The sequence below is a fragment of the Cetorhinus maximus genome, chromosome 19, assembly GCF_964194155.1.
Source record: "Cetorhinus maximus chromosome 19, sCetMax3.hap1.1, whole genome shotgun sequence".
In the NCBI taxonomy this organism is placed as follows: domain Eukaryota; kingdom Metazoa; phylum Chordata; class Chondrichthyes; order Lamniformes; family Cetorhinidae; genus Cetorhinus; species Cetorhinus maximus.
The window spans coordinates 5724410-5740072 of NC_135897.1; the positions used below are offsets into that span (position 1 = coordinate 5724410).

Sequence of the window (15663 nt, forward strand, 5' to 3'; positions counted from 1 at the left end):
CATCCAGTTGCTACACTTTGACTTTCAAAATTGGTCTCACAAGAAATGGGGTACTACTTATTACCTTGGGTGAATGGAGTATGGGCTGAAGTTCTGTTCAAGTCTTGTACTTGGTGCAGGTACTTACATGAAGAAATTTATTAGGAATGTTAAAACATTTTAAATGGCAAAAATTATGATGTTTTTATTGCCACATACAACACACTTCCTGTGTGCAAATACAAATCAGATTAAGGAAATTATCTTGGATCACTGAGGTACTGGTATGTCTGGGGTTGAAAAACTAAACTCTTATCAGATGTTTTGCAGGTTTGATACAGTGCGATAGGAAATGATTCCATTTCTAAACCAGTTTTGACAATCTCATTTATACAGGAGGTGTTCATTCAGGCTGCTGCTGATAATCCAAACTCTATAATCACCCAATATGGTCACAACTACCACCTCTCTGGATACATTTGAACTTTTATCACATGAATTCAAACTGGTGGCTTTGAGCAGCATGGAGTAAAGCGGCCGAAAGCACTACAAAATAAATTGCCAGTGTAGAAAACAGTTGACAGTGTAGGGGAGAGGCTGAATGACAGATGTTTATTTACGGTTTAGGACTGGGTAGTACAGTGGGTCAAACGCTAAGGTCATAAGAAATGGGAGGAGTAGGCCATTCAGCTGTTGAACTTGCTCCGCCATTCAATAAGATAATGGCTGGTCTGACTGTGCCCTCAACTCCATTTTACTGCATGTTTGCCATAACTCCCGGCTCCCTTGTCAATCAAAATTCTGTCTAACTTAGCCTTGAATATATTCAATAATGCAGCCTCCACTGCTCTCCGAGAAAGGGAATTCCAAATACTAAAAACCCCCAAGAGAAGAAATTCTTTCTCATCTCCATGTTAAATGGGAGACCCTTTATTTTCAAAATGATGTCCCCTAGTTCCAGATTCCCCCATGAAAGGAAACACCCTCAGCTTCTGCCTTGTCAAGCCCCTTCAGAATCTTGTACGTTTCAATAAGATCACCTCTCATTCTTCTAAATTCCAAAGAGAATTGGCCCAACCTTTCCTAACAAGACAACCCTTTCATCCCAGCAATCAGCCTAGTGAGCTTTCTCTGAACTGTTTCCAATGAAACTACATCACTTCTTAAGCAAGGAGACAAAAGAAAACTGCACACAGTACTCTAGGTGCGGTCCCAACAATGCCCTGTACAGATGTAGCAAGACTTCCCTACTTTTATACTCCGTCCTCCTTGCAATAAAGGCCAACATTACACTTGCCTTCCTAATTACTTGCAGTACCTGCAAGCTAACTTTGTGATTCATGTACAAGGACACCCAGGTCTCTCTGTACCATAGCATTCTGCAGTCTTTCGCCATGTGGCACTCTACGAGTTACAGTTTGCCAAACTGAAAATGACCCATTTATTCTGACTGTTTCCTGTTCATTAGCGAATACTCTATTCACACTAATATGTCATCCCCAACACCTTAAGCTCTTATCTTGTGTAGTAATCTTTTACATGGCACCTTGTCGAATGCCTTTTGGAAATTCAAATGCATTACATCTACTGGTTCTCCCTTATCCACCCTGCTTGTTATATCCTCAAAGAACTCTAATAAATTTGTCAAACACAACTGTACTTTCACAAAACCATGCTGGCTCAGCCTTATTGTACTACGATTTGCTAATTTCCTACTCCTACCAATAGTAACGGTTTCTAGCATTTTCCCAATGACAGATTTTAGACTAACTGGCCTATGGTTTCCTGCTCTCTGCCTCCCTCCTTTCTTGACAGGTGTTACACTTCTCAGTTTACCAATCCGCTAGGACCTTTCCAGAATCTAGGGAATTTGGTAGAACACAACTAATACATCCATTATCTCTGCAGCCATTTCTTTTAAGGCCCTAAAATGCAGTCCATCAGGTCCAGGGCTTGTCAGCCTTTAGTCCCATTAGTTTTCTTAGTACTTCTATCCTCTAGTGATCGTGATTATTTTAAATTCCTCTCTCCCTTTTGCTCCCTGCTTTTCTACTATTCTTGGGATGCTTTATGTGTCTTCTACTATGAAGATGGATACAAAATGTGTTCAAAGTCTCTGCCATTTCTTTGTTTCCCATTATTAATTCCACAGTCTCACCCACTAAGCGACCAATGCTCACTTTAGCTACCCTTCCCCTTTTTATATACTTGTAAAAGCTTTTACTGTCTGTTTTTATATGTCTTGCTAATTTTGTTTCATAATTCAATTTCTCCCTCTAATTTTTTTTTAAAAAGTCATCCTTTACTGGTTTCTAATATTTTTTCAGTCCTCTGGGCTATCTTTGCAGCATTGTACGCCTTTTTTTTCCAATTTGATACCATCCTCAGTTGGCCATGGATGTTGCATCCTTATCAGAGACTTTCTTTAAAAATGGAATGACCCTCCAAACCAAGATCATTTCTCACTACTGTACTGATCCCATTTTTGATCAACAGAGCTACTCCTGCCTCCTTTTCCTTTCTTCCAAAATATCAATTACCCTTGAATAGTCAGGTGCCAGCTATGGTCACTTTGCAACCATGTCTCTGTAATGGCTATATCATAGTCATTTATTTCTACTTGTGCTGTCAATCGATCCACCTTGTTACGAATGCTGCATGCATTCAGATAAAGAGCTTTTATTTCTGTCTTTTTAAATAATTTTCCCACTCTGACCTTATTTGCTGGTACACGCCTACGTTTGCACACGCCTACGTTTGCACACGCCTACGTTTGCACACGCCTACGTTTGCACACGCCTACGTTTGCACACGCCTACGTTTGCACACGCCTACGTTTGCACACGCCTACGTTTGCACACGCCTACGTTTGCACACGCCTACGTTTGCACACTCTGTCCCTTCCTGGTTATCATTACCCACATCGCTACTCTACACTATTGCCTTGTCCTTTCTCTTTAACTTTGCAAATCTCCCCCCCCCTATTTAGTTTAAAGCTCTCTCTACAGCTCTAATTGTACGATTTGCCAGGACACTAGTCTCACAGTGTGGTTCAAGTATAGGCCTTTCACACTCTGGCACTGGTGTTACAGCGGCTCAGGCCCCTGCAGCTCCTCCCAATGCTATTGCATAGGCCCTGCTTATACTCCAATCATAACATTAGAAATAGTGCAGATGTTTTGTTAATATTTTGGGGCTGAAACTCTTCAGGTGGATCATCCACAGAGGTAGCAGGACACAATCAGATTTCTATAATAAAAGCAAAATATTGCAGATGCTGGAAATCTGAAATAAAAACAAAGTACTGGAAATACTCAGCAGGTCTGGCAGCATCTGTGAAGAGAAAAACAGAGTTAACATTTCAAGTTGAATATGGCTCTTCTTTGGAACTGAAGGAAAGTGGAAATGTGATGGGATCCAGTCTAATTTGAAAAATGTTTCTCAGCCTGTCTTGTTCAATTTAGCTGTCCATCCAAAAACAGAGACCAATAGGTAGGCCACAGAGATAAAGTGGACAATAGTAAACAGTAAACTGCCATATAAGGTTAATGTTTGGGACTTTAAGTCAGTTCCTGTTCACAGTGCAGTCAACACAATTGCCCATCATCTGACGATGGCTAGTTAAGCCTATAACTATTGTAATTCTGCATTGTATTGGTTTCTGTTCCCTTATCAATCTATGGTTAATAGATCTACTCAGCAGTTTATAGTCCAAGGCATAGCTAAGTGAAACATTTATTCTAATGTCTTAAAGTTGAGGAAGGTCATATGAGGGCATGTGAAATAATCAGTAAACCAAAAATACAGGATCAAGGGTTTCCTTATCAATCTGAGCTCAACACAAATTACTTGGATATTGCAGGTAAAGCATATTCCAGTTTGTCAGGAATAGAAAGGGTGTAGACTCTGAACCCAAGAAAATTACCTGGAATTTAAAAACCCAAAGATCTGGAATAAAAGCCTTCATTACACTTTACTGGGCAGGATCTGTATCCAAGCCCCAGAAGTGAAAGGCTAGTGTTTAACTCAATCCTGAGTAATGCCAGCATTAAACAGCAGCACACATCTTATCGCACTAACTAACCATTCCACCATACCTGTCATTCAGCGTTAACTGACAGCGTCTAATGTCTGGTATTGATATCACGCCACAGTGCTTGTACTGGCCATCTCCAATCGAGCGTGACACCTCCAGCACACCCAACACTCGACCATCTCTGTGGGGAAGGGGGGGAAAAAAAAAAAATCAACATATCGACCTATGCTCAATAAACACACAAAATAAACATGTTACAGGACAACAAATCTGCCAGATATTATAGTTGTTAGTTACAGTACTTACAATGTTCCTTAGCCTAGCACTTAGACTGGCCATCCCCCAGGGACCCAAACAAGCCATTCTTCAAGGCCAATTCTGCAACTGAGTATTCCTGGTGAGATGTGACCATTAGTCATTAAATCATGGGCTTTAAACTGCTGACAGAAAATCAGGGGCTGTGGGGCACAACTTGCTCAGTAGCATTCTCTGTCATGTGCTCAAGTAGGGAATCAGCCTCTCATCTTGGTTGATAACAAAAATTGTTCACTTTGCTGATGACACTACCTTCTGCAGAAAGTGGTTAACTCCCTAGCTGAAAGTCAAGCAGAGACCAACTCATCTCAGGAATGCTACATTGTGCTGAGCCATGGAAAGATCAATGCAGAGATACATTTAGCTATAAGATGACAAATAATTGTGATGTTACCTCCCATTTGCACTCTAAAAATAGAAAACTTCCCTCAAAGCCCTCTGGCTTGATGCTCATTCCTATATGGACGTGGACAAACACAAAGTACAGAGCAGGTGGAAAATTCAAGGAACTTTACCATTCATCATTGACATCCAGAACCTAAGGAATTTTGCAACATTATAACCAATGCCTCTACTCTCTCATCATCCTAAGGTCTTAAAAGAAGGGCTGCAGAGATGGTAGAGGCATGGGTTTATAATCTTCCAATATTCCTTAGATTCTGGAAGGGTCCAAGTGGATTGGAAAATAGCAAATGTAACAGTTTTATTCAAGTAAAAGGAGTGATAAAATAAAGCAAGCAATAATAGGTCAGTTAGCCTAACATCAGTCAATGGGAAATTACTAAAATCTATTATTAAGCAGGTTGTAGCAGGACACTTAGAAAATCATAATGGAAACAGACAGAGTCAACAGGGTTTTATGAAAGAAAAATTGTCTTTACCTAATTTATTTGAGTTCTTCGAGAAAGTAACATGGAAGGGGGGGTAAAGGGGAACCCGTAGATGTGGTGCACTTGGATTTCCAAAAGGCATCTGATAAGGCGTTAACATCAAAGTTTATTACACAAAAGAAGAGCTTGTAGTGTAGGGGGTAACATATTAGGATGGATAAAGGATTGGTCAGTGAACAGGAAGCAGAGAGAAGGGATAAATGTGTAATTTTCAGGTTGGCAAACTGAATCTAGTGGAGTGCCACAGGGATCAGTGCTCGGGTGTCAACTATTTACAAACTATATCAATGACTTGGATGAAGGGATCAAATGTATGGTAGCTAAATTTGTCAATGACCCAAGATAGGTAGGAAAGTAAGCTGCCAAGGGAAGGCAGAGTCTACAAAAGGATTTAGATACATTAAGTGAATGGGCAAACTGTTGCATGACGTTGTGTGTGCCTGCATGCCACTGTAATGTAAAGGTACTTGACAGAGCATGGGTTAACATGGGACTGGAGAATTGCACTGCCCACAGTATGATGTATAGAGTCCCATGGTAATAGACTTCTAGAACCCTCTAGAAGCAGACTACCTGCATGTCAGCAGCACCATGCATGCCATTAACTGGGATCTGTACATAGTTAAAGTTTAATAATAAATGGTTCATGTTTAAACATACAAGTCTCAAGATCTCATCATTGAGACATCGAACAAACCCATAACAGAACATGTGAACAGCAGTGGTACACAACATGGTGATCAACGGTGATATGAAAAGTGGCATTTTAAACAATGAACCCTGAACATTATCCCGTATCCCAAGGTATGAGAAACTAAAAGCAGCTGAAGCCAAACCAGAGAGACGTGGAAAAAACAATTTAAGAAGCTTGGTTACAGACTTGGAAGTTGAGGAATCCACCAGAGTGAGTACAGATCCATTGCAAGACCCGCGAGTGAAGAAATCTGGTCTGATCACAAGTTGGGTGAACAAAACTACAAAAAAAGTGCAAGACCCTGAGTGATGCAGAGTCAAAGAACCTGGTCAGATCACAAGACAGTGAGCAAAAATTACAAAAAAGCTGGACTTACATTTTAGACTAGGTGGTGGGCCCAGGGCTCAGCATTCAGAGGGCAGTTGAAAGAGAGCTGCAGAAGGGGTCTACAGCCAACATCATAACATGTGGTGGCTGGGCTGAAGTTAAAAAAAGTCTAAAGTTTAAAAAGAAAAACCACACAGTAAAAAAAAAATTAGAAAAAGCCTGCAGAGTTTGAGAGAAAGGGAACCCTTTTCAGTCAGGTCCCTGGCTTCTTGCATAGAAGAGAAAAATGCTGCAGAGTTAACAGCTTGTAACTTTTAAAAAAGCATGAGCCCCTTGAAACTCTCAAAGCGCGGATGTTCAAATTTTTTTTAAAAAGGACCTGCAGAGGTAAAACAAAAAAAAAGAAAAATCGCCCAGAAAACAAATGCCGCTATTTTGAATTTTTAAAAAGACCAACATTTGCCAGGGAGCCTGCCAAAATCATAAAAGCACAGGAAACTCACAACAAAAGAAAACCGACAGGCTGCAGGCAGCCTGAGTGAAAAAAAACTGCTACTGCACTGATAGTCTTAAAGGGGCAATGACATTTGGAGTAGTAACTACAAGAGAAAAGAAAACAGCCATGGACAGGAAATTAGAAGATCCGGATATATTTTGATTAAGGAACTGGCTAATCTAGACACAAAAGTGGGAGTCTTGAAGAAGACAATTTTTAGTTTACAGGAGAATTACAGGATTAAATAAGGAATCATAAGTACAGGTTTTTATTCCTGTTTGGTTCATTTGCTGGTGAAGTTTTCCACAGCCAACAAATAGATCAAAACTTGACAACATTTGGAGAGATATTAAAAGGCTTTGACAGATATTTTAAACTCCAATTTGTGGGGAGTGCTGACCTTAGAAGAAGGTCCAGCACACCCCCAATAAAGGGCAGAGGGCAGCAAGAGACCCCCCCAGAGCGAGGGCAACAAGAGATTCCACACCCCCTGTCCCCCGAGCGAGGGCGACAGATGGCAGTGAGGAGTGAGCAGGTGGTTGTGAATGAAGGAAAGCTAAGTGAGGTAACTCAAAAGAAGTAAAATGTGCAATAAGTAAATGAAGCTGGTCTACAGGAAAATATTTGCATCAGAGCTGAACTGGAAGATTTGAAGCGCAAGATTCAAGCTGAGTATATACCTTTGAAAACGCATGAACTAAGCTGTTCGAGATCTGAACAAATAAATTTCAGGAGACGACACGAAAGGTGTCAGGAAGAAATAACAACCATTAATTCCACAGTTGGCAAATCAAAAAGCAGGTGTTGGGAAAACTCAACCGAATATACAGCCGGCATAAAAGGATCGCACGAAGTTGCGACCCTGAAAGACTCCTTGAAAGATCAATATGTAGCCATGGAAAAACATAAGGAGCAGAAAAGGTTGTTGAATATTACTTCAGAAAAAGCTGTGCTGGAATTATCAGTAATAATGAAATGATGCACTGATGCCCAGGATGAGTTGGCAAGAGGTCAGCAAGAAAATAAACAGTTGAAAGAACAGCTGAATGTCCTTCAAGATCAAATGCAAAAAGAATGCGTAACCATTCTGCAACATGAAGAAATAATGGCTGTCTTAAACAGCAGAATGAAAGAACAGGAATTACAGGAAAACAGGATGAAGTAAGCGAGCTTCGCAAAGAAAAGGAAAACACATTGAAAGACCTTCACAGGCTACAAGAACCCCTTAGGTCAAAGTTTATTCTTCTGGAAAATTACAACAGAAACAAATCGAATTTAACGTCACTCTGAACAAACTGAAGGACCAGTTGGCACAGAAGACTCAACAATGTTCAATATTCCAGGAGGAAGCCAAAAGCTACAAGAAAAAGACTGATGGTCTGAAGGAGCAGGTGAATGAAAACGGAGAGGCATTGAAAATAAAAGCTATAGAACTTTCCAAGCTGCAAGCGGATAATGAAGCCATGAGTAGCACAATTACAGAACTGAAACAATCTAACACTGCCAAAGACAGATCTGGCCAACAGCGAAGCCGAAATGAAAGACAAGGACGAAGTTCTTTCTCTGTCTGCAACAGAAAAAAAATTGGAAAACATAAATCTGACACTGAAGCACAAGGAACTAGAAGAAGACATAGCACTGGATGTCTCAGATGTACTGAGAACCTTTGAGCTGAATGAAAAGATTCATAAGCAGCAAAACAATCTGAAAATAAACTAGCAAACAAGTGTTTGGCTGAAATTGTGAAATAGGTGGAGGTGAAGGTTCCATTTGCAAAATGTACAAGTCCAGCAAGAACATGGCGGACACCACAGAAAAAGAAAATTCAAGTCCACACTAGGAATGAATGGAGTGCACCTTCCCTTTGGAAGGAACAGGACAAACCCACAGTGACCAAAAAAAGCAGACGGGTTGTTAAGAACAAAAAACACAACTTGAAAGAGCACAAAAAGCAAATCAAATGGAGATAGCCATGGGCCAGAAACAGAGTACTACTACCATTCCTCCAAACGTGACATGCTGATATATGGCAGAGCTGTCAAGCCTCAAGACCGTCTGAATTCATAAAGTCAGAGACTGGGTGGAGCGGGCAGGGAGAAGGGGTAGCAAGTAAAGATTGTATTACTTTGTTGGGAGGGAGGAAAAAGTTTTCTTCTGAGAAGGGGGATGTTCTATGTTGTGTGTGCCTGCATGCCATTATAATATAAAGGTGCTAGGCAGAGCAAGGGCTAACATGGGACTGGAGAATAGCACCGCCCACAGTATGATATATATAGAGTCACATGGTAACAGACTCGTAGAACCCTCTAGAAGCAGCTTACCTTCATGGCAGCAGCACAATGCATGCCACCAACTGGGATCTGTATATAGTCAAAGATGAACAATAAATGGTTCATGTTTAAACATACAAGTCTCAAGGTCTCATCATTGAGACATCAAACAAACCCATACAGGACATGGTGCTCAACAGTGGCACCATAATGCAACACAAACATTTGGCAGATGGTGTTTAATGTGGGAAAATGTGAACTTGTCCACTTTAGCAGGAAGAGTAGAAAAGCAGCATATTATTTAAATGGAGCGAGATTGCAGAACTCGGTGGTAGAGAGGAATCTGGGTGTCCTGGTACACGAGTCACAAGCAGGTACAGAAAATGATTAGGAATGCAGGATTTTTTTAAAATTCATTCACAGGATGTGGGCTTCGCTGGCTGGGCCAGCATTTATTGCCCATCCCTAGTTGCCCTTGGGAAGGTGGTGGTGAGCTGCTTTCTTGAACCGCCGCAGTCCATGTGGTATCAGTACACCCACAGTGCTGTTAGGAAGGGAGTTCCAGGATTTTCACCCAGCGACAGTGAAGGAACGGCGATATATTTCCAAGTCAGGATGGTGAGTGACTTGGAGGGGAACTTCCAGGTGGTGGTGTTCCCATATCTGCTGCCTTTGTCCTTCTAGGTGGTAGTGGTCGTGGGTTTGGAAGGTTCTGTCTAAGGAGTCTTGGTGAATTCCTGTAGTGCATCTTGTAGATGGCACACACTGCTGCTACTGTGCTTCGGTGGTGGAAGGAGTGAATGTTAGTGGATGTGATGCCAATCAAGTGGGCTGCTTTGTCCTGGACGGTGTCCAGTTTCTTAAGTGTTGTGGGAGCTGCACTCATCCAGGTAAGTAGGGAGTATTCCATCACACTCCTAACTTGTGCCTTGTAAATGGTGGAAAGGCTTTGGGGAGTCAGGAGGCGAATTACTCTTTGCACAATTCCTAGCCTCTGACCTGCCCTGAAATACCCACAGTATTTATATGGCTAGTCCAGTTCAGTTTCTGGTCAATGGTAACCCCCATGATGTTGAGAGTGGGGGATTCAGTGATGGTAATGCCACTGAACTTCAAGGGGTGATGGCTGGATTCTCTCTTGTTGGAGATGGTTATTGTTTGGCACTTGTGTGGCGCGAATGTTACCTGCCACTTGCGAGCCCAAGCCAGGATATTGTCCAGGTCTTGCTGCATTTGGACATGGACTGCTTCAGTATCTGAGGAGTCGCGAATGGTGCTGAACATTGTGCAATCATCAGCGAACAACCCCACTTCTGACCTTATGATGGAAGGAAGGTCATTGATAAAGCAGCTGAAGATGGTTGGGCCTAGGACACTACCCTGAGGAACTCCTGCAGTGATGTCCTGAGCTGAGATAACTGACCTCCAACAACCACAACCATTTTCCTTTGTGCTAGGTATGACTCCAACCAGCAGAGAGTTTTCCCCCTATTCCCCCTAGATTCCTATTGACTCCAGTTTTGCTAGGGCTCCTTGATGCCACACTTGGTCAAATGCTGCTTTGATGTCAAGGACAGTCACTTTCACATCAGGAGTTCAGCTCTTTTGTCCATGTTTGAACCAAGGCTGTAATGAGGTCAGGAGCTGGGTGGCCCTGGCGGAACCCAAACTGGGCATCAGTGAGCAGATTATTGCTCATTGTTGGTATTTACTGCAAAGGGAGTGGAATATGAAAGTAGGGAAGGTTTACTGCAGCTGTTTCGGGCCATGGCGAGACCACATCTGGAATACTGTGTATGGTTTTGGTCTCCTTATTTGAAAAACGATATAATTACATTTGAGGCAGTACAGAAAAGGTTCAGTTGACTCATTCCTGGGATGAAGGGCTTACCTTATGAAGAAAGATTGAACAGGTTGGGACCAAACTCACTGGAGTTTAGAAGAATGAGAGGTGATCTTATTGAAACATAAAAGATCCTGAGGGGACTTGAAAGGGTGGACACTGGCAAGATGTTTCCTCTTGTGGGGGAGACTAGGACTAAGGGACACAGTTTAAGAATAAGAGGTTTCCCTTTTAAAATGGAAATGAGGAGAAATCTTTTCTCTCAAAAGGTCGTTAGCATGTCGAATTCTCTTCCCAAGAGAGCAGTGAGGCTGGGTCATGGAATGTATTCAAGGCGCTGTTAGATAGATTTTTGACAGACAAGGGAGTCAAAGGTTATGGGGGACAGACAGGAAAGTAGAGTTGAGACCACAATTGGATCAACCATGATCTTATTAAATGGCAGAGCAGGCTTAAAGGGCCGAACAGCCTACTCCCGCTCTCAAGTCTTATGTTCCTATGACAACTTCTAGATTCCACAAATCCATATGTTCCATATGGACAGCAATAGGATACTATAGCTCTGTTAGTCAAGCTACAGAGAGCCAGAAGATTATGCATTGACTTTATAATGCATTGATCAGACCACACTTGGAGCACCCAAGTTCAGTCTTCCCCCAAATATATCATACCATGGAGGAAGTGCAGAGTGTAGCAAGTCCACAACCACAAGTGCTTCAGGACCCCAATACTATCCCAGAAACCCATGAACCTTGGAGTGTGCTTCTGCTGCACAGATTAGATAAATTCAAGGGAAATAAGGAAGGCATCTTAACTGGGTTCTGAAACTAATAACTTGAATTTTGACGTTGAATTTCAAACCAATTATATTCTGGAGATTTCAGCATACCCACCAAGAATCCAAACCTGAGTTTCAAAGTAAAGAGATGGATCACTGTTGCTGGAGTTAAAATATGAAATTAGTAAGCAATAAAGAATCAGAACTTTCTAACGATTGAGGGGACGGGCTGTGGGATGGTGGAGTTTTGGCTCCTCCTACTGGGGGAAAGAGAAGGGGAAAGTTTGGTATGCACAGCAAAACTCAAGGTTCTGTGGAAGGAGATATATAGGACAATTTGTATCGTAAGCTAGTCACTATTAATCTAAAAAGGAATTCAGGAGAAACTTCTTCATTCGTCATGGTGTACAAAGTAGCACTCAATATCACATGGTGTGGGTGAGGCAAATAGCATAAAAGCATTTAAAGGGAAGCTATATATGAGCAAGAAAGGAATAGAAGGATATACTTATAGGATGGAATGAAGGAAGCTGGGGAGAGGCACATGTGCAGCATAAACACTAAGATGGGAAGTTGGGCCGAATGGCCTGTTTCTGTGCTGTGAAATTCTATGTAACCATTGTTGCTGACTGTTATAAAATTAAGTCTTGTGCTCCACATAATTGTTTAAGGCTTGTGTGGAAAAAGTTGATGATTTCATTGAACGGTCAGACTGTTTGTTTTGTCATTAAGTAATAACACTGTCTCACAGGGTGAACACTGCACTGTGGAAAGTGTTCCATTTCCCCAGCATTGATATCCCTCAGCTTGACAAACTTGTCATTAAAAATTATATCTAATCAAGAATTTACTTCTGCAGAGAGACCTTGTAAAAAAGCACCATTGTATACTGATGGGGAGATTTACTAGCTGTGATACTGTGTTTGACAGAACTGGAAGCCTTTCTGCTATGTAGCAAGGTTAATTGAAAAGTAAATTTTAGGATAAATAACCAATCAAGGGAGGGACCTGGATCCTTAAACACCAAGAGGACTTCAGAGTTAGTCACTGTGCAGGTAATTATGTTCATACTTCATGACAGGAAAGGCTGAAGAGCTTCTGCACTAGACCAGTGACAGGAAGTGGTGATTCCAGGGTAGTGCTGAGAGGAAGTGCTCTATGCCTCAGGCTTGGCCAGTGTGATGCACAAGCTTCTGTTAAACACTCCTACACAGAATTAAAATAATCAACTAATGAAACACCGGAGTTGAACTGTGCTACAAACACAGCATCCATACTACAACAATGCAGTTACTGTGATTGTGGCTGCCTACTAGGCTTAATAAACATGAAAGTGGACATGACCCAGTTGATAATTTGGCAATCTCCTCACTCCCTTTATTACATTAAAAAGCCCCCTTTCATGCAGCTTCTCCAGCAGTAACAAACATCACAAAAGGTTCAACTGCAGAGGGGATTCTGGGTTTATTCCAGATTAACACCAACAGTTTATATTTCTATAGCACCCTTAACGTATTAAAATGTCCAAAGGTACTTCACAGGGGTGTTATCAAACCGTACCTGATACTGAGCCACATAAGAAACCATTAGGACAGATGACCAAAAGCTTGGTCAAAGTAGTAGGTTTTAAGCAATGCCTTAAAAGGAGGACAGAGGCAGAGGAGTTTAGGCCCTAGGCAGCTAAAGGCAGGACCACCTGTGGTACAGCAATGAAACTGAGGCATTGCTTAATCAAGAGCCATTGTAGGTTAGTGAGCACATGGGTGATAGGTGAGCGGTACCTGGTGCAAATTAGGATATGGGCAGCAGAGTTTTAAATACCCCGAAGTTTATGGGGTGTAGAACTTGGGAGGCTAGCCAGGAGTGGTTGGAGTAGTCAATTCTAGCGGTAACAAAGGCAGGGATGAGGGTTTCAGCAGTGTGATAGTCATGCGATGTTATGGAGGTGAAAGGAGCCTTGGTGATAAGAGTGGTTATGCAGTCAGATGCTCAACTTGTGTCAAATACCACAAAAATTGCAAAGAGTGTGGTTCAGCCTCAGTCACCAGTGAGTGGAATAGGAACAGATTATGTGGCAGGGACCCAAGAGCAAAACAAAGAATTTCAGTCTTAAATATTTAGTTGGAGGAAATTTCTGCTAATTCAGAACTGGATGTTGGAGTAGTAGAATGACAGAATCAGGCACAGTGGAGGAGTCAGTATAGAGCTGGGTGTCATTAGCGTATATGTGGAACCAACACTGTGTCTACGAATGATGTTGCAGAGGGCCAGCATGTAGATGAGAATAGGAGGGAGCCAAGAATAGATCCTTGGTAGACTCCAGAGGCAGCTGTGCGGGAGCTGGAAGAGAAGCCATTCCAGGTGATTATTTAGCTACGATTGGAAAAATGGACTTAAGGGAGCAAAGACAAGGGCTGTACCAGATGGATGGTCAGGATAAGAAGGAATGGTTTTAATGGCGACTGGCCTCAAAAGATGTGATTGAGCAGATTGGTAACTACAGAAAAATCGTGGTGAATAGATTGCAAAGACTAAACAGTTGGGAATTTGAAAGAGTAGTTGGAAGTGAAAGTGGGATTGGGAATTGGAGAAGGGAGATGTGGGTGAAAGGGGGCACAAGGAAATGAACAGAGATGGCCTTAAAGTGATTGATGCTATGGGACACAGGAGGGCATGTGAGATGGCAAGGTTGAGGGGGTGATTGTGAACATGGAGTTAATAATTTGAAGGATAATTTGAGTGGCAGGTAGGAGGTCAGTGAACTCAGAGGAAGGAGCACATGATGAATTGAGATGGAGGCTGAAATCACAGAGGATGAGAAGTTACTCTGTGCAAAGGCTGAGGGAGGGAAATAGAGGCGATATCTTAATGAGAAACTTGGCTTGGTACTTGCGGGGAGGGAGGGTGGAGAATGAGGATTTTATGTAAGCTTTAAGTGATAGGCAAGAGAGCTGGAACAAGGTGAGAAAATGCCTGAAGAGTAGGGGACAGACCATGGTGTGGTTTGGCGATAAGGGTTACACCACTATGGCAGTGGTATGGTTGGAGCAACTGGAGAAAGGTGTAGCCAGATTAGAAAACTTCAGCAAAGGTATACGTGCATACACTCGGCTCCTCGAGCCTGCTCCGCCATTCAATAAGATCATGGCTGATCTGAATGTAACCTCAACCCCACATTCCTGCCTACACCTGATAACCTTTCACCCCCTTGTTAATCAAGAATCTATCTAGCTCTGCCTTAAAAATATTCAAAGGCTCTGCTTCCACCACCTTTTGAAAAAAGAGTTCCAAAGACTCATGACCCTCAGAAAAAATTTCTCATCTGTGTCTTAAATGAGTGACCCCTTATTTTTAAACACGGTGATCCCTATTTCTAGATTCTCCCACAAGACAAAACGTCCTCTCCGCATCCACCCTGTCAGGACCCCTCAGGATCTTATAGATTTCAATCAAATCGCCTCTTACTCTTCTAAACTCCAGTGGATACAAGCTTAACTTGTCCAACCTTTCTTCATAAGACAATTTGCCCATTCCCGGCATTAGTTTAGTAAACCTTCTCTGAACTGCTTCTAACGCATTTACATCTTTCCTTAAATAAGTATTCCAGATGTGGTCTCAACAGTGCCCTGTACAACTGGAGCAAAACTCCCAACTATAGTAATCAATTCCCCTCACAATAAATGATAACATTCTATTAGTTTTCCTAATTACTTGCTGTACCTGCATACTAGCTTTTTGTGATTCATGCACCATGACACCCAGATCCCTCAATCACAGAGCTCTGTAATCTCTCAGCATTTAGATAATAAGCTTCTTTTTTCATTCTGCCAAAATGGTGTCGAGAGGGGAAAAGAGCCAGGTTTCCATCGAAGCCATGATGTCAATGCAATGATCTACAATAAATTAATGAATGGCAGGCTAGTAGCTCACAAGCTAATGGACATTATAGAGGGAGGTGTGGAGAGGGGCAGATTCCTCAGGAGTTGTGGGGCTGGAAGAAGTCTGGCAAGTTTAGCCCCCTTCATGTGCTCTGGG

At 42.0% G+C, this 15663-nt stretch overlaps 1 protein-coding gene across 8 annotated transcripts in view; it reads right to left on the reverse strand.

The window, feature by feature from the left end:
* The window catches only part of ilkap (integrin-linked kinase-associated serine/threonine phosphatase), a 54073-nt gene that overhangs the window by 15914 nt on the left and 22496 nt on the right, over nucleotides 1-15663 (reverse strand). For 7 of the 8 annotated variants that reach the window (XM_078563424.1, XM_078563423.1, XM_078563430.1 and 4 more), the window contains one exon: nucleotides 4077-4196. The exons of the other annotated variant lie outside the window; for it this stretch is intronic. In XM_078563424.1, the coding sequence (XP_078419550.1) occupies nucleotides 4077-4196 (120 nt within the window). The remainder of the gene's footprint in view (nucleotides 1-4076; nucleotides 4197-15663) is intronic. 8 annotated transcript variants of the gene reach the window in all.